This window comes from Homarus americanus, unplaced genomic scaffold (assembly GCF_018991925.1).
Source record: "Homarus americanus isolate GMGI-L3 unplaced genomic scaffold, GMGI_Hamer_2.0 scaffold5434, whole genome shotgun sequence".
Taxonomy (NCBI): domain Eukaryota; kingdom Metazoa; phylum Arthropoda; class Malacostraca; order Decapoda; family Nephropidae; genus Homarus; species Homarus americanus.
The window spans coordinates 711,896-733,719 of NW_024722814.1; the positions used below are offsets into that span (position 1 = coordinate 711,896).

At 39.5% G+C, this 21,824-nt stretch overlaps 2 protein-coding genes across 2 annotated transcripts; one reads left to right on the forward strand and one right to left on the reverse strand.

Annotated features, from left to right (window-relative positions):
- Positions 1–8: 8 nt before the first annotated feature.
- LOC121863156 (39S ribosomal protein L46, mitochondrial-like) lies at positions 9–7,828 on the forward strand. Its single transcript, XM_042361646.1, has 6 exons — positions 9–157; positions 1,520–1,644; positions 4,372–4,576; positions 5,464–5,606; positions 6,788–6,919; positions 7,506–7,828. The coding sequence occupies exons 1-6, from the start codon at positions 88–90 to the stop codon at positions 7,662–7,664; spliced, it is 834 nt and encodes a 277-aa protein (XP_042217580.1). The 5' UTR covers positions 9–87; the 3' UTR covers positions 7,665–7,828.
- Positions 7,829–9,587: 1,759 nt separating this feature from the next.
- On the reverse strand, positions 9,588–14,991 carry LOC121863157 (mucin-5AC-like). The gene is made up of 2 exons (XM_042361648.1): positions 12,018–14,991; positions 9,588–10,542 (listed from the first exon to the last, which is right to left on the reverse strand). The coding sequence occupies exons 1-2, from the start codon at positions 14,560–14,562 to the stop codon at positions 10,325–10,327; spliced, it is 2,763 nt and encodes a 920-aa protein (XP_042217582.1). The 5' UTR covers positions 14,563–14,991; the 3' UTR covers positions 9,588–10,324.
- Between the last annotated feature and the right edge of the window lie 6,833 nt (positions 14,992–21,824).

Here is a 21,824-nt window from a genome sequence, read left to right on the forward strand (position 1 = left end):
TTTGTGGAATTTTTCTCATTTAAAGAACCTAACTGGCCACCTGCCTGACGTTAGTCGCTTTAACATTGGCTATAGTAAACACACATCATGGCAGTGCTGCAGACGATGGGGTATTTTACAAGATATTTCCGACAAACATTAACTTTTTTACGGACAAGTAAGATATATATACAGTATTCATATGTAAGTGGATATATTTTTAACGTAAAACTGAAATTTAAGATATTATAATAGGTCTTTGGTGGTAGTGTAAGGTTTATGTTAGAGTGGTTGTGTTGAGGCAGGTAGATGCTATTCCTTTACACATTGGATATTTTACCGTGATTGCTCCGATTGGCCCCCCGGCTAGGTTAGGTTAGGTTTCTTTGGTTGGTTAGGTCAGGTTCTATTAGGTTCTAGTAAATGTCGCCTGTTTTATAATGTAAGTTTCCTTGGACAACAGAAATATGGGCCAAATTTCACTTATGCACCAGTCTTTGTTTGGTTATTAAAATTATGTTTTCACGATGTTATTTGACGAGTTTCAAACGAATTTCATATTCACTTCAGCCGGAAATCGATCGTTTTTGAGACCCCCAATCCATTCATCCTAACGAGTAAATCACATAAATAAAATACCAACCAAACCTAACCTAACACTATTTTTCTGATGAAACTCTGCAATTGACGTAAAATAATTATCACAATGTCGGCACAGCTCTTTCCACCTGTTCAGCCGTATCTGGTTATTCTGGTACTGAAAAATGAAATTTCCGCTCCCAACGCACCCACGCATTGTTCATTGGTTAAGACAAAAAAACTCTTGCCCAATTATAAGTCTCCTATCGCTGTAGCCAATAAGAAACTCCCACACCACCCCCCGCACATGCACTGTAGACGTTTAAGAAGCTAACATGGAGGTAAGGAACACTGCGTGATGGGTGGTCAGACCTTCTCTGTGAGACGTAAACAACAAATGGCGACACTTGTGACTGACCAAATCTAATAATATTAAAAAATTAATATCCTGGTTATCCTTAATTTACAGCAGAAATATCATAGAAGAAAAAAGTCTTAAAATCGTCTAAACATTATGAAAAAAAAAAAAAACAGAGAGAGAAAGACCGGTGCATGACTGAAATTTCACCGAAATATGGTTAGGTATCTTTATTGTACAACTACACAACGATCGACTTACGGCAAAATAAATGCCGCATGAGTCATGGTCTAATATATTTCTCGTGTTGTTCACCGGTAATGGACGATTAGACAATCAGAACGCACTCACGGTAAAATAGCGCTAGTAGGAATTAGTCGGTCACAGCAAAATATCCACTGCCATTACTTTACTTTATCTTCTTTGCCACTGCCCACTGATCTGCTTGTTAAATGCTTGGGTGGTAAGTCACATCTCTGTTACGCACTGTTGGCAAGTACAGTACTGGGTAGACACTGGCTCCTGAATGTATCTGAACCTGCTCCAGTGTTGGTCAAATGAAACTTTCAGGGTTACCTTAAATCAAGTGAGAATGTTTTTCAGGATCCCAGAGCAGTTTATCAACAGTAGGGGCTACTGGGAGATGGCAGATAGTGGGAGCTGCTTGCATCACCCGTCAACCGGTTGTCTGTCCACCATTGACTCCAATAGAACAGCAATATTCTGAGGTACTGTATATATTATTTGTTTATCATACCTTAATGCTATTTGTTGATGAACCATCTTTGATTATTGTTATTATATGTACTCACCCCTGAAGATGTGAATTACACGAAAGCGCTTTGGGAACTTCGTATTTTCTTCTTTCCTTGTGGTTATCAGCATATATATATATATATATATATATATATATATATATATATATATATATATATATATATATATATATATATATATATATATATATATATATATATATATATATATATATATATATATATCTATCACAGTCACAGTCAGGTTATTCGGCGACTTTGTGATATGTTACTATCGAAGCATGTGACGTCAGACGAACAGAGGGATGCCGCCTGGGTCACTGACCGTGTTAATCTCTTGGTTTTGGTAGGTCCACTAATCCTAGGCTTGAACCTTAAGTACCCTAGGACTTTTATAGACAGATGCCTTAACATTACTAAGAAATCTTTTTATAGAACGGATCCCAAGCCCACCCATGACCATAAGAATCTCTTAGTATTACCATTTCACAAAAAATTCTCTCAAATTCCTTTACAGCTGAAAACCTGGAACGTTAATGTGGCATTTAAAAACTCATGCACTGTAAAACAAATGTTAATCAAGGTTCCTTGCAAGGAATGTAATACAGTATGTTCTTCTTAGGCCAGACAGGTAAAGATCTTGTAACTAGACTTAAACAGCATAAATATAGTGTTAGGACAGGCCAGGAATCCAATGCTCTGTTCGTTCATATGAGAGATAATAAGCATTGCATTGACTGGGATAATGCCTCCTCAATATTGCCTTGTAATTCAATTGTCAGTAGGAACATTATAGAATCCAGTCTCATTAAATATACCGAATTCGTCAACATGAATTTGAGTAATGGTATGTACAAACTGGATAATTTGTGATTAAGAAGATTTGTAACCAGGTGAGAAGGTTGGGTCATCTTACCCTATGACCTGACTACGGACAGCTGCTGTGCTTATGAAGATTAGTAGGGTCACTTGGTTTTTTTTTTTTTTTTATTAAGAAGATTAATAAGGGTCACTGCCTTATGACTGGACCATTGTGGACACCTACAGTCCCCTAGGGACTTGATCTCACTCTCCTCTACTGTATATATAAGCCTTGTCAAGTATTTCTCCTTAGTCTGTACTCACCCCAGAAAATGTAAATTACACGAAAGCGCTTGGGAATTTCGTTCCAGAAGGTTGCTCATTAACCGAAAAATTCGTTAACCGAATCCATTGTTTCAATGGGTTTTGAGGTAATTGGTTCCAGCTCACCGAAAATTACAAACAAACTAAAAATAAATGCATTAAAGTACACTTACTTTGAGGTGTGCATGTAGAAGGCTCCTGGTTGATGATGATGATGATGATGATGATGGGAATTAGAATGGGGGTGGAGGAGAAGGGAGAAGAGAAGGCAGTGGGGGTGGAAGAGAAGTCACCCCATACCGCCATTTCACCCATAAAATTTTAGTTATCTTGGTGTAATTCAAGATTATTTTCTTTAAATCAACACTGCACTGTGCTATATATTATCAATATGTAAAATATATTTCAAAGTGACCAATAATTTGACTGGAAACACAGAAAAAAAGCCAAACACCAACTGAGCGCGCTATGGCGTGGATGCTGTACACTACGAGGCGGCCCAGCCTACGCCACGCTCTCGTACGGGACGGAAACGTTTCGGTACTGGAAAATACGGACCTAATTTGGAAAATTTTTGGTACGACTGAGGCGGACATACGGCCGTATGTCCGGGTGGTCGTTTGTCGAGTAGTTCGTAAATTGAGGAGTACCTGTACTGGTAACTAAAAAAATAGCATGTTGAAATGATAAAACAGATATTTTAACTCATGAGGTCAACAGTTGACCATTTAAATTTTTATTTTTATGGTTTGTTTGTTTTTTTCTCACATTGTTGTTGGCTTATATGACTCCCATAAGACCTCTTCCATGAAGGTGGCTGCAGTGACCCAGGCTTTCCTGGGGGTATTTAATGGTGTGAAACTTTCCCTTGTCCATGTCATAGTATATTATGCTACAGACTCATATACAGTGTAACCCAGCTTTACGCGGTCAATTGAACCCACGGAGGCCAGAGTAAAGCGGGAAACGCGTAAACTGAACAACAGAACATATGGGATTAATTGAAATAGAGACTGGGCCGACCCCCAAACTCCACTTTTTCAGACACAATACCTACATTGTAGTAAAAATAACATCTTAATTTTATGATGGTATGCACACACAATTAATAATTAAAAGAAATATCAATAATATTAGGTTTTTTAACACTTACATTAGTAGAAAAGATGGCTGGGCACACGGGGATGGGGGGTTGGTTCCGAGGCAGAGGGCAGATTATTGGCCCTCACCTGTATCACTTGTATCAATTGTATCACTATCCACCACAGAGGCTTGCAGGGCCTCTTTGTCAAACCCCTCAAAGTCCATATAAGTCCATATCCTCACTATCACTGACTTGGGCCGGCTGTGGTGGGTGGCTGGTGAAGAACTCGGTAATGTTTTGATGACTGGGCGACCTTGTGCGCACCCTGCCCGCGCCGCTTCCCACGTATATGAGTAGATGCACCGTGTAAAGTGGGAATTCTGGTTCTGGCGGGGTACAACGTAAATGTAGAAACGCGTAAAACTGAAACGCGTAAAGCGGGGTATTACTGTACTTCATATTTTTTCCAGATGCTTGCTACTGTTGAGAAAAATCTCTCTCTTAAGAGTGATCATGAGCTTCGTCATGAACAGGACTTAATAAGAACACAGTTCTTGAAATCTGGTGATGCAGAGGATATAGACCTTGAAGATGCAGCAAAACAAACAGCTGTAGAATTTGCAGATGCATGTGAGGAGGAGCTGAGGACATTTAAAGCTAGTCTCCCAGAACCTGGTTAGTGTTAGCATTGTGTTTAGTTTTGGGATCTTATAGAACTTTTTCTTCTTCACTTTTCTCTCAACTTTATATTGTACAATATTTTCTTAGTTTAATAAGTTACTGTATGCCAATAAAATATTGAAAATAATCTAACTATTTTACTGGTATGGCTCCAGCATCCACATCAGGGGAAGGTGACAGTGACATGGTATGGCATCAGGGATAGTTCTGTATCCATTCCAATCATCCTACCATCCACCAGGCTTGAGTTCTATAACAAATAACCTTGTTATATTATAGGCAATTATTTTTATTATGTACAGTAATTGCTTGGTCAAATTAGTGTGACTAGGGTGGGTGCATTTCCACATTCCAACAGGGAAATATCCACAAATCTGTGCTAGCTTCATCAGTCTGATACATGTACAGTACAGGTAATGTTTTATTAACCCAGCCACAAATGAACCCAAATAGTTTGGGAATTTTGGTGAAATTGTATCTATTGTTATAAAGGAGTCGCAGGGTGATGGACATTGGGAGCAGAGAGAGGGAATTTTTTGCACAGTCCAGCCAGCCACCTGCCTTACTTTCTGCCTCTTCCACACATAATTTACTTCCCACTCTTCATTTTTCTTATTTTATAGTTTTTTATTTTATAGTTTTTTATTATATTTTCTTTATTTCTAAGTTACAATAGAGCATTGAAATGATATATACACAACTTTTATGGTTTCTTATGTAAATAAGCACTGCAGCAGCTGCAGCTTGGCCATGAATTATGAATATTTGACCACGAAAACCCCCAGTATTAATAGAGGTACACGCAAATTTAGGAGTGAATTTGTATTTCACAAATTATTATGACTTCACTGGGCTGTTATTGAGAAAATACAAAATTTCAGGAACTGATGACACCAACGATCTAAGCAGTCTCAGTCGTTCCCTGGAGAGGTCACTGGTGCTTGTGGTGAAACAGAAATTAGGAACCAACCATGAATGGGTCCTGCCCCAAACACCTTGGGTGCCAGGAGAGACTTTAAGACAGGTATTGACTTAGTCATATGATGGATAAGAGCTACCGTACTGCACTGTACTATGTTGGATAAGAATTACTGTATTGTACCTCCCTTTAATATTTGCTCCCACTTGGCATAGTGCATGCCAGAGTTGGGTCAATTAAATTAATTAATTTAACTTTTTGCCAAATAACCATTTATGTTACATTCCTGAGGCTTGTTTGTAAGTCCAACTTTACTCTTGTAGATACCAAACATATTATAAAAACTGAAAAGATTATGGATATTTAGTACAGCTATACCCTTTAATACAGCCTTAAAACCTGGATCACTCTTCTCCTCTTAGGTAATGTCTGTTCTGTCTAGAATTTTCTTCAAAATAATCCAGCCTCATCCACATTAAACACCTGTTCTGGCAGGTAACCCCCCTCAGTGATGATGTTTGTATCTCTGAAAGTTTGTAAGTTGAACATTCTTAAGTAGATCACCTGTAGATAAATTTTAAGATGGATTTAACTCAACTTAATTTCCCAAAATTAATTGGTTATATAAGGACTGTGTATTGACCCAGTCTATCTGCAAATGTAACTGATAATTTCTTTACCAGATCAAGTGAATGGTGAGATCCCTATCAAGCCTCAGTGCCTTAAAATAGATTTTTGTAGACCTAGAATTAGGTGAAAGACCAAGAGAAACTAAAGCCTCATCTAGGTTTGTGCCAATACCAAAGGCAATGCATTGCAAAGTTTTCCCTGCTTCACTCTTAGGAATGTTATTCTCAAAGGAGCATTCTTCTGCTAAGGTTCCTATGTTATTTAAGAACTACCTGCAGAGTCAACTTGAGGGATTAATGTACAGCCAATCCAAAACGTGTCAAGACCCTAAGCATCCAAAAGAAGATGAAACACTTGGTGAAGAATAATCCAACCCAACCAATACATAAACACGTCTGAGGTTATCGCTCGTTTTCTATTCCACCGAGCCTAAGCAGGAACGAATACATTCCTATGTAATGTACTGAACAGTATTTGTTCACTTTGTTTTGCAAATTTTGAATTCAGTTGCTCAGGCTCTGGCAGGATATTTCCTTTTTTCTGTACTTTTACTAAAGTTAGCATGTCTTACCATATTAACCAGTAAGTCTTAGAAACCCTCAAATACTCAAGTTGAAGGTAGTTTGTTTTTATTAATTTACTTATTTTTTCAACAGACATGTGAACGTGTTGTTCGAGAGTCATGTGGAGATGACCTCCAAGTAAAGTTCCTCGGTAATGCTCCTTGTGGGTTTTACAAGTACAAATATCCAAAGAATGTTCATCAAGAGGAATTCATTGGTGCCAAGGTTTGTTATTGATTCATCAGTAGAGTAGACCCTCATTAGATAGATTGAAGCATCTTATATGCAAAAGGAAGAAACCAGTTAATATTGGGGATTAAAAGATCAAAGGTCAGGTCACTTGGACTAGCATAATGTTTGCAAGCACATGTTTCATTTTCATACTCCTTCATATTACTTTCCTCTTTATACAGGGGAACTACACATTACCTCTGCCATTCGTTTTATAGTGTTTCCTCTGTTCTACATAGCCTTTATTGCGATCTTCTATCCTTAACATTTCACTGATGACTCCATCTGTTCCTGATGCCATATCTTTCTTCAGTTTACTTACAAACATTCTCATCTCCTCATTTTTTTTCTTTGCTTTTGATGTTATTCAGTCCACCTTTCCCTAAACAGGGCAAATTTTCTTTTATCTGTCACCATTAGTAAATGTTAAAACATTTCTTGATACATTCTTTTTACTCTCTTTTTTCTAACATTTTATCCTCTTATTTTAATTTTTAATTGCAGTTTCCTTGATCTATTGGTTCTCTTGCCCATTTTTGTTCCCACAGAAAGGCTTTTTAATTATTGTTTTTATTTTCAGGTGTTTTTCTTCAAGGGTCAAGTGCGAGATACAAGTGGATCAGTACAACTTGGCGAGGATATCGCTGAACATCAGTGGTTGACGCAGGATGAGTTGGATGACAAGTTCAAACAATCTTATGCAAAATCTGTCTCTCAGTTTTTAGTGTCAGATCAATAGATGTCCATTTTTATGTTTAGGCGCTCTTTTATTTTTCATTATGTCTCAGAACTGCAAAATAGATCACAGCATCTGGTTATACAGTTCCATCTCATGGTCTGATATATTTGTTACTTATTTGTAAATACATAAATAATTTTATAAATAATGTTATTGTGAATTAATTTTTTTTTTTTATTAAACCTCTGTTTGAGTTCATTAAGGAAGGGAAGTATAGTATATGTACAGTGGTCCCTCGGTTAACGAACGCAATTCGTTCCAGAAGGTCGTTCGTTAACTGAAACCATTGTTTCAATGGGATTTTGGGTAATTGGTTCCAGCTCACTGAAAATTACATACAAAGTAAAAATAAATGCAGTAAAGTACACTTGCTTTGAGGTGTGCGGTGTGCGTGTAGAAGGCTCCTGGTTGATGATGATGATGATGGGAATTAGAAGTGGGGGTGGAGGAGAAGGGAGAAGAGAAGGTAGTGGGGTGGAAGAGAAGACACCCCATGCTTCATGTCGCCATTTCACCCATAAAATTTTAGTTCACTTGGTGTAATTCAAGATTATTTTCTTTAAATCAACACTGCACTGTATTATATATTGTCAATATGTAAAATAAACTTCAGAATGACCAATAATTGTACTGTAAAAACGTAAAAATAGTTTATGTTCAAGAGAGTCTCAAGCAAGATACTTTCTCCACTGAGTAGGGACACACTGACGCCATTTTGGGTGAGTCATGTGGCTGTTTGGCGCGCTAAAAACTAGTTCCCTGTCCTTCAATTATGTTAATTAATTGTTAAAATTACTACAAATTTTAATATAAGACTTGGAAAATTATTGAATAGTACAACCTTCTTGATATTTACTCAAATGGTAACGAATTTAAGCCCTAGAACCGATTACTGTATTGGCGGACTAATACTACAGCTGGTGAGCAGCCGAAAGCAGGCGAAAACATGTTGGGAAAAATATGGAAGGAATTCGTTAACCGAAGTGAATATTCTTATGGAAGGTAATTCGTTAACCGAAATTTCGTTAACCGAGGCATTCGTAAACCGAGGGACCACTTTACAGTAATATCCCCATTAGCTGGAATCTATGGTCCACAGTGTTAAGACATAACAAGTGATTATAGTTTTGTATATTTTACTGTCCATTCATTAAGTGTTGAAGTACCCTACACACAGTACTGTACAGTACTTAAAAGAGTGGGCAGTGAATGCCTATGGTAGGCTAGTGTGTAGTGTGTGTACAGTATACAGTACAGTGGAGGGAGAGGAGAGTGACAGTTTGCAACACCTGCTACAGTAGGTGTACAGGCACACACACACACACATACACACTGAAAACATGACTATAAATTGTTAATTAAAGAAAACACATTACAGTAATACCCCGCTTAACGCGTTTTTTTTTTACGCGTTTCTACATTTACGAGGTACCCCGCCAGAACCGGAATGTTCACTTTACGTGGTGCATCTACTCATACACGCGGGAAGCGGCGCGGGCAGGGTGCGCACAAGGTCGCCCAGTCATCAAAACATTACCGAGTTCTTCACCCGCCACCGCCGGCCCAAGTCAGTGATGGTGAGGATATGGACTTTGAGGGGTTTGACAAAGAGGCCCTGGAAGCCTCTGTGATGGATAGTGATACAATTGATACACGTGATACAGGTGAGGGCCAATAATCTGCCCTCTGCCTCGGAACCAACCCCCCATCCCCGTGTGCCCAGCCATCTTTTCTACTAATGTAAGTGTTAAAAAACCTAATATTATTGATATTTCTCTTAATTATTAATTGTGTGTGCATACCATCATAAAATTAAGAAGTTATTTTTACTACAACGTAGGTATTGTGTCTGAAAAAGTGGAGTTTGGGGGTCGGCCTGGTCTCTATTTCAATTAATCCCATATGTTCTGTTGTTCACTTTACGCATTTCCCGCTTTACGCAGGCCTCCGTGGGTTCAATTGACCGCGTAAAGCGGGGTATTACTGTACTTAATTGTTAATATTAAAACTGTATACAGTTTAGTAGTACAGTGAACACTCGAAGATCCGGACTAAAAGGGGGAACCACCTGTCCGGAAAAGCCGATTGTCCGAATTTTCCAGTGAGTAATAAATGAAATAAGAAACACCAAAATACAGTACAGTACTAATATAATGATAAACAAATTTCCGTATATAAACCAAGCATTTACCCTTGATAACAAAATAAAAAACATTGTGTCATTACTAGAGTGAATGAAATAATATTCCCACAAACAACAAGTGTCAACTTTGTTTATGTTTCCCACCTCCTCGGGCATCTGTGTCCAAGCAACTGACGGGTCAAGCAGTGCCCACGGGTCTCAAATGTTCTTTGCTCTGGTTTAGAAATGTTTCTTAGGGAAACTTCTAGAAGGCTTCTTAGCCAGAAACCCCCCCCAAAAAAAATTCCGGATCTTCCGAAATCCGGATTTCCCGGGTCCGGATCTTCGAGGGTTTACTGCATACTGTATATAAAATGCTTCAGAGATGTAGGTACATATGAGTAACAAGTACTGTACAGTAAATGGAAATTGCTGAATAATATTAAGCTGCAATAATTTGTAGTTAATGAACAAATTTTTGGGAGTGTTGGTGTGCACATCCATTTCATCACTTGGTCATCAACTTTGGTACAGTTTGTCAACATATGAAACAAGATGAACCAGGAGAAGAGGTGTATCTTCCTTGTTGCTGTTGACCAATGTGAGGAATTGGTGTTTGTTGAGCTGCCACTTGTGTATTTAAAGGCAGGTTTGGACTCGGTGTGCTCGCTGTAGTTCTGCTGCTGCCACGCCTGAATGCATTTTGCAGTAGTCCAGCGATTCCTCCACGTCGTGGTCTCACCGTTGTGGTTGTTGCTACGGGGAGTAATTTTGTATCAGCTCTACCCACTCTTATTTTTTCCATAACAGTATATGAAGTAATTATGGATCTCATTTTCAAACTCATATGGATTTTTTTATCATGAGGCTTGTGTATGGTTGAGTTCTTTATGCATTGCATTTAACGCAAATTCATGCATAAATTACAACCACTGACGTGAATGGTTGGGTCACATAGGTTTCAGAAAATATGTACAGTAGTTTATACTGTAGGGTTCAGGGTGTGGCATACACTGCTCTACTGAGAATAATTTTTATATTTGGCTGCACTAATCTTAACATGTTGGGTGCAGTAGTGAGTCGATCAGCTTATAATTTAGTAGAAAAACAACTTCTGCCACACCCTGTACTGCATATGCATTACATTACAGTTCAGTACTGTAGTGTACTGTGCTGTGCTGTACTGTACTGTACTGTACTGTACTGTATATCTATCCCAACAATGGACAGTGAAGAGGCAGAAACAACAATAAATATTTATTATCAGCTTTCTGATATAAGGTTTGCACTATAATTTTACAGTACAGTGTCATACATAATGCTTCACACTGTTGAGTTACTACCTCAGATTTACCAAAAAATATCAAACAGAATGTGCATGGTTGAAGAGCTGTAACCTGTCCATGTTGACCTTGTCCTATATGTCCAGCATCAAACAGAATTTTGAGGTTGTTTTATATTAGGAAGTGGTGGTGGGGGCTTGGGGGGAATGGGAGAAGCCAGAAGAAAGTCCAGGTGGGTGAGTAATGGGCGTGAGATAGGTCTGGTGGTTGTGGTGTGTGGTGATCTTCTTGATGGATACAACACAATATTTGGTGCTGGAAATGCTACTAGGTGAGTCACTTTCAGAGGTGAGGCCGTTGTTGTGGCATCTGGTAAATAAGTTATACATGGCTCTCATACTCACCTTAGTATGGTCTCACATCTAACCCAATACCTCATTACTGTACTAACTCTATATTTCCACATACTCTTTTCTTGTTCTAGAATTTTCCCTATAGCCTAGATCTTCCCCAAGTGACTATGTACTGTATTACCTTTTTTAAAACCTTGAATCCAATCTCTGGGCCACCACTACAGGTTGGCAAGATGTGTGAGGCCTCAAAGGGATGAATTGAGAAAAAGTTGGAAGAATTCTGTAAGTCTAGCATCATAGAGTTTATCTCTTATCTTTCTTCCACTTTATTTTACTGCTCAAAAATCAATATTTAAAATGAATATAGCCAAAATGAAAGGACATTATATAGACATTTACCTTTTTCACTTCCCACTACGACCCTACGACAGAAAATAAATTTGTAAAGCTCCTTGAGATCATTCTTATAAAAATCATCATGATTCAGGTAAAACTGTTCTAGATAAGTTCTGTAGTGATTTAAGGGATTTCAAGACTGCCGTATTGAATGACAATGCCCCAATATTACCTTAAGAAAAGTGATGTGTTGGCTCACCCTGAGGTTGCGTTGAGGTGCGGTTGAGGTAGCCCATCAGTGTGCTGAGTGCCGCCACTACTTGTCCATATTCCTCCTGTGACACTGAAGGTGCCTCCGTTGTGGTGGAGCCTGTGTTGAAGCTGAAGGTGAAAGGTGGAGCTGGTGTAGGGGGAGGGGCAGCAGGTGGGGAGGCTAAGGGAGGTGCAGCAGATTGGGAGGCCAGGGGAGGTGCAGCAGGTGCCAGAGCAGGAACTGGTGCACTCACAAGCTGCACCTGAGAGCCACCACCTGTGTTGGTGTGCACAGACATAGATCCTGGTGCTGCCCCTGCACTCTGACCTACTGATGTTGATGACGATGTTGAGCCACCACCACACCCACCGCCTGCTGCAGCGGCTGCTGCCGCTGACCCTGGCCCTGTAGAGGTGCTGGTGGAAGCTCCTCCTCCCTGGCATATGTGTGACGGTGGCGGGTATGGATAGGGATATGGCGGCGGGTAAGGATACTGAGGGTATGGGCTACCTGGGTAGGAATAAGATGGGGAACCAAGATAACTAGTATATCCGGCATTACCAACATATCCAGAATATCCCACGTTAGGTTGGGAAAAAGGCACTTGGTAAGGATTGATGAGTGAACTATGGGGATGGGGGCCTGGGAGGGGTGGTGATAGAGCCCCACTAATGGTTGCACCAAGGTGATGAGTTTGTCCAGGTGCTTGTTGTGACAGGGACACCTGGACCTCATTGCCAGGGGTCTGGGGGGTCTGTAAGTTAATGGTGGGCGTCGGCAGTTCACTGATTCCTCCACGGTTAAAACTGCTGTGGAGGTCTGCCAGGAGCACCAGTGCATCAAGGAGCTGCTGACGTGAAGGTCCCGGAGCAGCTGTGGTGGTGATGGGTGGCACTGTTGTACCGCCCTCTGACATCAGTAGACTAACAGGGTCTATGGCTTCAGGTGGAGGTGGTGCAGGGTTAGCTAGGTGTTGAGAATAGCCTGGGAGGGTACCAGGTCGAACCCAGGGAAGGGAAGGGTGGAGCGGCCTGCCTGGTGAAGGGCGCTGCTGTGGGGAAGCACCAGTGTCAGACCGGGGTGGTCTAGATATAAGGTCAGGGACCTGTGGTAATGACCTTAGTACTGGTCTAGCACTGACAGTACTCCTCAATACCATGTCCCCGCTCTCTGTCACCACAGAGCCACGGTTATTGGAAATGTTGAAAGATACCACAAACCTCTCACTATTATTTTCCATCCTCCTTGTGCGTCCTCTTACACTTTGGTTCTTCAGAAGGTCCAGACTTTGTCTGTCATTATGTATAGAAGGTGTATGTGTGTGTGTGATACCAGGTATGGTGTCGTAGGGGTGTGCGAGCATCTCTTCCTGGGGTGTGCTGGAGGCACTACCCAGCACTACATCCTCTGTGCCTGAGGCAATACTAATGTCCTGGTGTGACCAGGTGGGTTGAAGTGGATTGCTCATGGCTTCATGTAATGCATTTTGGTGAGATGTTAACAGCTTGGTGTTGGTGCCAGTATGTACAGTGTGTTGAGAAACAACATGGGGTGAGTGAGAAGAGATTTTATGATGAGAATCATGCAGCTGGAAGTCAAGACCAGCTGGGGTGGAGACGTTGGGCACACTGTCACTCTCGCTGGCAGCAGTATAACTTTTGCTTGTTGTAGACGGGTTAAATGTGACTTCCGGTGAAGTGAACAGACGTGAACTAGCATTTGTTGAGGAAGCTGTATTAGGATTATTCAGAGAGACTCTTGCAGTGTGGGAGTCTGAGAAACTAGTCGAGACAACTGAATCCACGAGCATTGAGGGAGTGAGACTCTCGGAATCATGCGACTGTATATTTACGTATGATGTTGGCAGTAGGTGGTGGTGCATCATCTCTAAGATGGTGTCGTCATCCAGGTAGTAATGAAGCTCAGTTGTCTGCATGACGGAGGTGATATTATGCATAACGCTTTCTGCTAGGTTCAGCTGATAGTAAAGTTTATCTATCACCTGGAACAGGTTTGGGGTAAGGACGTCAGGAGACACGTGTGTCATCTCCGTCAGCAGCGTGTTAAAGGCCTGGCGGGACAACAGGTGGTAATAGAGGCGATGGGTAGTGAGGGATTCGTATAAATGTTTTACTCGCTGGTACAGCCATCCAGGGTTGGCCAGACTCCACAACCAACCATTTACCAGCTGACCATTGGCTGTCACTCCTGACACATCATTATGTAGCTCACTCTCAGTCGGAGCTGGTGTTATATTGTCTCTTCCCACCTTCATTCCCCGGCTGTCAGGGGAGATTATATCTTGAAAAACGTTAGAAAAATCACTATGAACTTGCGTGTTATTATTCTCTCTTGCTTTTACTGGCCAGTAACTGGAGGCGTTGTCCTTCTGACCCGAACGTAACTTGCGTGTAACAATGTAGAGGGCGTGGTGCTGAGGCGAGAGGGAGGGAGATGTAGGATCATCACCAGCATGTGTGTTGTGGTATGCTGCTACAGCGACCACCACCACCACTCCTACACTCCAGTGCCACACTCCCCTTAACCTCATCTTGCCTAAAAAAAGCACAAGTTTATTTGGCTCATACAGTACACTGTATTGTATAAGTAATTTGTCCTATATTCCAACTGATTATATTTTAACGACTTGCTAAACTGTGGCAAGTGCACACGATCTGATCAAAATACACGACCGATAAGAACAAGACAGTTACATACTGATCTGAAGTAACAGTTCTCTGATAGTAATGCCTATAATGTCTTCAAGATTAATTTTGTAATAGAGTATGGCACTGTTTACTTAACTCTAACACGGCCTGCGCCAGTTGAATGTTCCCATTTTATGCATTTTTCTCAGCAAAGGTGGAGCAACATTACGTTAATTGCAGGTCTCATATTTTGTCAGTATATATACAGAGTCGTCGAACTATGTGGAGGAGGCGCTGGTCGAGGTGGGGAGCAGTGTGCTGTCTGTGTGGGGTTTGGATACTGACTAGTGACTATACAGCGGCCACTCTGTATGTCATGGTTTCCTGCAGACACCTCGCGTGGCTGTGTTGTACAGTACTTGCCTGTATCTACAATTAGTTCTTCTTCTTGCACACAGCTTTCTCCAAACTAATCGTCGTCAGCATCTTTATAGCCTAGAAAGTGTCATGGCGTGAAGCGAAGAAAATCGACTGATATACTACTAAAACACTTGATATAGTACTGTATAATGAATCCAGGTAAAAAAGTCACAGGAAAAAGTCACAGAAAAAAGTCACAGAAAAAAGTCACCTAACCCAACCCAACCTAACCTTGACCTAACCTACGTGCATCATATATAAATTGTGTTGTCAATATGTAAAAGTCGTGTATTGTCAGTTAATATAGTAACAGTTTTAAAATATTTTTAGTTTTATTACCTTAAAAGTGACTTTTTTTCCTAGCCAAAATTGTGATTTTTTTTCTGTGACTTTTTCCTGTGACTTTATTACCGTTCACCCTTTATAATACCCCATCAAGCACTGAATTAGAGGTAACCTGGTGCTTATTATCCTATACGGCAGTGCACTATGAGAGTTAGATATCGTATGACTAACCACAAACATGCCTCTCGAATTTGTGTTACCAGGAGACCGATGTTGTGTTACTTTTACTTACCTTTATCCGCTTGGGCGTTCAGTCACGTCTCTGTTACGCATTGTTGGCAAGTACTGGACATGCACTGGCTCCTGAATGTATCTGAACCTGCCCCAGTGTTGGTCAAGTCTGGCCTTGAAAGAGCTCACACTCGGTGCCGTCACAACACTCTGGCAGATTCTTCCATGAGTTCACAACTCTCACTCCAAAAAAGTTATCCCTCATTGTTTTCTGGGCTTGCGGCTTCTTCAACCATAAGCTGTGACCCTTTGTGGGGCGAGCACCCACCAGCTCCAGGTACGGGCACTCGACTGAGTAGGGCCCTTGGAGATGTTTATAAACCTCAATTAGGTCCCCCCCCCCCCCTTGCCCGTCTGTAGTATAAGCTAAATAATTTCAGTCGCTCTAATCTCTCAGGGTAGCTGAGGTGCCGAATTGCAGGCATCAATCTGGTGGCCCTCCTTTGGACATTTTCAATCAACTGACAGTCCCTAGCATATCTCGGGGACCAGACGGGGTGACAGTACTCCAGATGGGGAAGCACTTCACTCTTGAAGATCGTTACGAGGGACGGACCCTCTAGATATCTGAACGACCTTCTTATAAGACCCTAATAATTTAGTTACCTGATTCTCCTTCTTCTCGCAATGGCCCGAGAACTTCAGCTCATTGTCAACATACACACCCAGGTCCTTTTCACACTCAGTCTCAATTAATGCAGTTTCGTCGTCCCTTTGGAACATATGATACGACTCCTTACCGTTGGTACGTCCCAGGTGCAGCCTCTTACACTTCGTGACATTGAATCTTAGCAGCCATTTCTTCGACCATTCTTGAAGCTCACAGAGATCTTTCGGCAGCTCTTCACAGTCCGCTTGGTTCTTAATTTCACGAAATAACTTGGCGTCATCCGCAAACATTTGTATGGAGAAATGTACAGCGTTAGGCATGGCATGTATGAAGCAAACGAACAGGTGGCCCAATACACTGCCCTGTGGTACCGGGCTTGAATAAAATTGGATGTATACTGTGGGTTAATATTCGTTTATAGACTGTGGCGAGATTTTCATATTTGGTTATTCTAGGATTATAAAAGATAAAAATTACGAGTAAGGTCGGGTTTGGTTAGGTTAGGAATGACCTACCTAACCTAACCTGACCTGACCTAGCTACGGTATATTTTGTTTTACCTTTACATTAATTACCTAATGGGTGACCATACCGAGGGAAGGAGGCCAGTGACCCTCACAACCATTACTACCGCCACCACACTTGTCTCTTCCATGCAATTCATCGCCACAGTAAATCAGGAATTGCTAATTACACTCTTGAAGCCACGGCCATCGTATCGGAGTAGTTGTCTGAGGAGGAACTATTACTGTGGGTACATGGTTGGGTGAACAAGCCTCGTACTGTGTCGGGGGGAAACCTGCCTGGATGTAGGTTATGTGGTGGGAGGGGGTGACTGGAAGGAAAAGTGGCAGGGTTTGTGAGAGATGAGCCGGAGAGACATGTGAGGCACGGAGAGACACCTAAAGGGAGATGAGGGAGGAGTAGGAAGAAGGGAATATAAATGGTATATGCTAAATTATTGGGATGAATAAGTGTTGCTGATCATGATAATTATACAATACTACTATACTACTTCAATTTACCTTCCACACTTAACATTGCCAACGTTTGCAAGACGTTGACACAAATGATTCCTCTAATCCAGTGGTTCTCAACCTTGTTTGCCCCATGCACCCCTTTCACCATATGTCAGAATGTCATTCCCCCCTCCTTTCCAAGATTGTCTGCCTCAAAAAGTGCATTCCAAATAATATGCATATAATACTGAAAATCCTTTATTTTTTCCATATTAATATCAGTTCCCCCCCCCCTCCCTGAAAACCTGAGGGGGGAAATTCCCCCCTGGTTGAGAACCCCTGCTCTAATCCATTCATACCCAAGGAAGACCTCACCACCTTGTTTTGAGTAATTTGTTGTCTGGCACTAGGAATACTATTTTTACGGTTATTCACGTTTGGTAGGCGAAACAATATGATGTTCTCTCTGTTCGCTTTGCTTCTGATGAAACAGTTATTTTCGTATAAATATTTTTGTTTTAGAAAAACCAAACTAACCTACCAAACCTAACATAACCTAAATATATTATACAGTTATCTTGTATTTTACTCATCTAGAAGAAAAATATAATTTATATGAAAATCACTGTTCGATCAGAAACAAAGATGACAGTAGCTGTTAAGGAAGCGCCAAGGTCGTCAAGTATTACCCTAAAATCACCTTGCCTGAGCCTAATGTTCAAATATAAAATGGAATTTTTTCTTAATTGTTAAGCGAAGAATCAAACCTGGGCCTTGCTACTGGGTCTAACTAATATTAGCTAACCTTCCATTACTGTACAGTTTCTTGTATTAAACATTTAAAAGAAAACGTACAAAGTTGAGGCATAACCTGATATAGATTCCGTATTCAACGTCAGACTAGTGAATAACTAACGTGGCCAGGTTAATTTCTTGAGTTTATAGGATATCCCAGACTCTTAAGACTTAGGTGTTGAAACTCCAGTCGGTAAAACGCAAAAGCTGAGCTGAGAGATAACTTAAATAATTGTATCCGTGTTAATGGTTGTCGACCGTGTAAGAGTAACTTACTATATAATACTGTATATATAATCTTCAAATTAATCATGAAACTTAGGCGAGGAAAAATATACATTTCAAGTTGCTTAAAACCATAAAAAACCCCGATAAATTTGCTTCAGTTTGCTTGATACAAGGTAAAGGAACCTTTACCTGATGACTTTGTCAGCTATCATTGGTCAATTTGTCTTAAGGTAAGTTCCTGTGCTTCCCCACTAGGAAGTTAGGTCATGTATTGGATTTTGTTTATCCTTACTTCCATTCTCGTGTTCAGTAGCATGGAACTAGTATCTCCAGAAATTTTGATTAATATCCATAAATCATTTCTGGGGATAATTGTTTCTTAGACCTTTACCAATGATTGTTATTACAGAAACAGGCGGAATACGTTACAATAAAACGAATTAGAGCTTACAGTTATGCGGTCTCCACATGAAGAGTAACACCGAGTTCTATTCCTTTGGTAACACTTTATTGTTGTGTGGCGAAACTGCGTAAGTTAGTAATTTTATCATCTGAAATTTCTCTTTTAATATAGAAGGAAAGAAAATTAATAAAAAACATAAATAGATGAGTGGAAGAAAAGCATCAGATCTCATATATCTTTCCACTAATAAACATTTTCTATTTCTTTTATAACTAATGGGTATAAATTGGACTCTTTGGAAAGTCGTAAATCTGTACCTCATGCGAAAGTATTATAAAATATTCTTGTTAAGATTCAGTGAAGTATATCTAATTAAATCTAAATATAATAATATTAACAATCACAATAATAATAATGCAAATAATAATATTAATAAGGTCACGCCCATTATAATCTTTTTGTGTTTTATGCAAAAATACGTCACAATAGAGGGCTTCATGTGGTCAGTGTTTGGTTATATCCAAGAGAAGTTTCATGTGTTTTATTGTGTGTGAGCTAACATAAACATTTATATACAAAAGTGCCTAGTTTTACGTATTTCAGTTTTATTTTGGAGACATCAACCTCAGTGCTTTTATTATACCATAGTGAATAGTTGTGTTAGGAAAGATAGCACAAACAAAACAGCTTCAGGAACAGCTTCAGGAACTGCTTCAGGAACTGCTTCTTCACTCTTGAGCTGTGACCTCTTGTGGGGCGAGTGTCCGCCAGCTTGCCAACACGACGCTCACCTAAACATTATTGTGTTATTTAGGGTGAGTTAAGTTAGGTTTGATAGGGTTATTTTTTTGAGCGGTTAATTATATAATAAGCAGTATCTGAGGCTTGGAAGCGTCCTGCCTCGCCGAATGTCAACAGCGTGGCTTAAGGTTACTGATATACTCTGTAAATGCACTGGAAAAAAAGATGACAAATGAGCTGGTGTGAACATGGGAGTTTTTTATGTCCATAAGCTGCTCTTCACGGCACATTTCTTCACTTACGAAACGTCCATGACTTAGACCATAAAAAAACACCCTTAAAACTTACCTGAACGTGGCATTTGGGGCTGAAGAGACCATCCTTTATACTATCTCCGTCATTGCAATTGGCGGCCCTGTTTCTGGAGAAATAAACTTATCTCGGCTATTATAGCAGGACTTTAAAATTTTATTACAAATTATATGTACTGTATCACTCTACGAACGTGGCAGAGTGTATTGCTTGTGTTTACCCAGAACCCATCATTATGTGTTATGTATTTGCTAATGTAGCGGAAACGGAAATTCAATTTTAGCGGAAGGTGTAAGAGTTACTCTTAGTCTTAACCTACGTAAAAGTTACTCTTAGAGCTTTTATGCATGAACTCTTAGGACTCCTTGCTAAGAGTGATTTGGGTTTACTTTTAGGAACATTCTTAGAATGTTTATGAATACCGGCTTCGGTGTACCGTAAATAAACGTGGATCATCCCTCCCAATTTTTTCCACTTCAATGATCATGCTAAGTTTGCTCCTGATACTTATACTGAATAGTTTTCTAATGCTAAATATACTTGTGGCAACTATTTTATTACCCTGTGCAGTTATAGTTTCCAAATTAAGCAAATAGTGAATACTCTGAGAAATTTCACAAGCTATGTCGGCTTTCTTTAGGGGTATATATTAAATTAATTATACAGGTACAGGTAGCTAACTCCTTTATCTTATGAAGCGGTTATCAGCAGTTGAAGCACAAGATTTAGAGTAGAACGTGAGAAGTTAACACATGAAGACTGTTGGTAATTAAAGAATGAACATCAAAGAAACAGCTATCTTAATATTTACAGTAGCTTAAACACTGATTGATGACTTATGCAAATATATGGGAGTTAATTTAATGAGCGTAGTAAATTCTTGTTTCTAACGCTGGTTTATATTTTACAGCACAAAACTTGAGCACAGTACTACAAGGCAAGCGTCTGTGGGTAAGTACAGTACACATTTGATCAGTTATATTAGGTTAGGTTATACTTGGGTGCAGTTTTAAATGTGCTTGTCTAAAATTATGATTTGTTTCATGGGTTGAAATATCAATAATACAGTAATCCAGTAAGACAACGTTGAAACTACTTTGAAATAAATATGGAATTGATGAGATTTAAGATACTAGTTAAATATAAAATTCGTAATTTTATAAAATGGGATAAACCTTAGATTTATCCGGGAGCATATTTTTTTATTTATTTTTTTTTATTGCATGTAACGTAGTAATAATGCTGACCCATCAATACTGGAAACTTAGCAGTGATAACATCAGGTATTGAGATAAATCAAGGCTTTTAACAATGTTTGCTTTTAGATTAGATTAGGTTACAGTGTGTAGGTTTGATTATAAGTACTATAACTAACACTTAAAATGTGGTTTATGGCGATAGTTTAGTGGGGGTTTTTCTGTGGACGTAAGATTCATGTATTTTAGAACTATGCAAATGTTTATTTTTTTCAGGTATATCTTTCTGTTGGTGAAATAGCCACTTACACAATGTAACAGACGACCTCCTATGTCCATTTAGCTAGTTTGTACAATGTGAGTTGCCTATTAGCAATATTAGATGCGGCTTTTCGTCATGGAATGTGTTGTGTTTGTGCCTCTTATTATCATGCACAAGGAATGTAGTGATGTATTTATTTACATATTTACCACGTGTGAAACCAATTAGTTTAGGTGAGTTGTATATTTTTTTTATTATTTTATTAATTTTACAATTTACATATACAGAGTATACTGTATACATATTACATATTAACATATTTGTAAGTGAAATATTTGGATGACTTTTCTTTTAAAATACACTTGATCATCCATTTATTATAATATATCCTGCCTTTAATAAAGGCTATAGTCTCCTTAACATTATCATTTTCGTTCCTACTTAACCACATACAGTAAATATAATCTGACATTAGCATGATCATTGTATTCTTATTCTTATTATCACAACAGTTAATATTAAACATTAAGAAATGTAGAAATAATTTGCTATTGACATTGCAGACTGTATTCAGGAGATTTTTAAACCATTTAATTATCTCTTTGTTATGGAAACAGAAGTAAAATACATGTAATGGATATTCTACCTCACCACATCTTACAC

Excerpts from the sequence above, each read along its gene's own strand:
- LOC121863156 (XM_042361646.1), top strand. The coding sequence starts at position 88 with ATGGCAGTGCTGCAGACGATGGGGTATTTTACAAGATATTTCCGACAA. Across the intron at positions 4,577-5,463 it reads AGCTAGTCTCCCAGAACCTG|GAACTGATGACACCAACGAT; the intron begins GTTAGTGTTAGC and ends ACAAAATTTCAG. Across the intron at positions 5,607-6,787 it reads CAGGAGAGACTTTAAGACAG|ACATGTGAACGTGTTGTTCG; the intron begins GTATTGACTTAG and ends TTTTTTCAACAG.
- LOC121863157 (XM_042361648.1), bottom strand. The coding sequence starts at position 14,562 with ATGAGGTTAAGGGGAGTGTGGCACTGGAGTGTAGGAGTGGTGGTGGTG. Across the intron at positions 10,543-12,017 it reads CACCTCAACGCAACCTCAGG|CAACAACCACAACGGTGAGA; the intron begins GTGAGCCAACAC and ends TACTCCCCGTAG.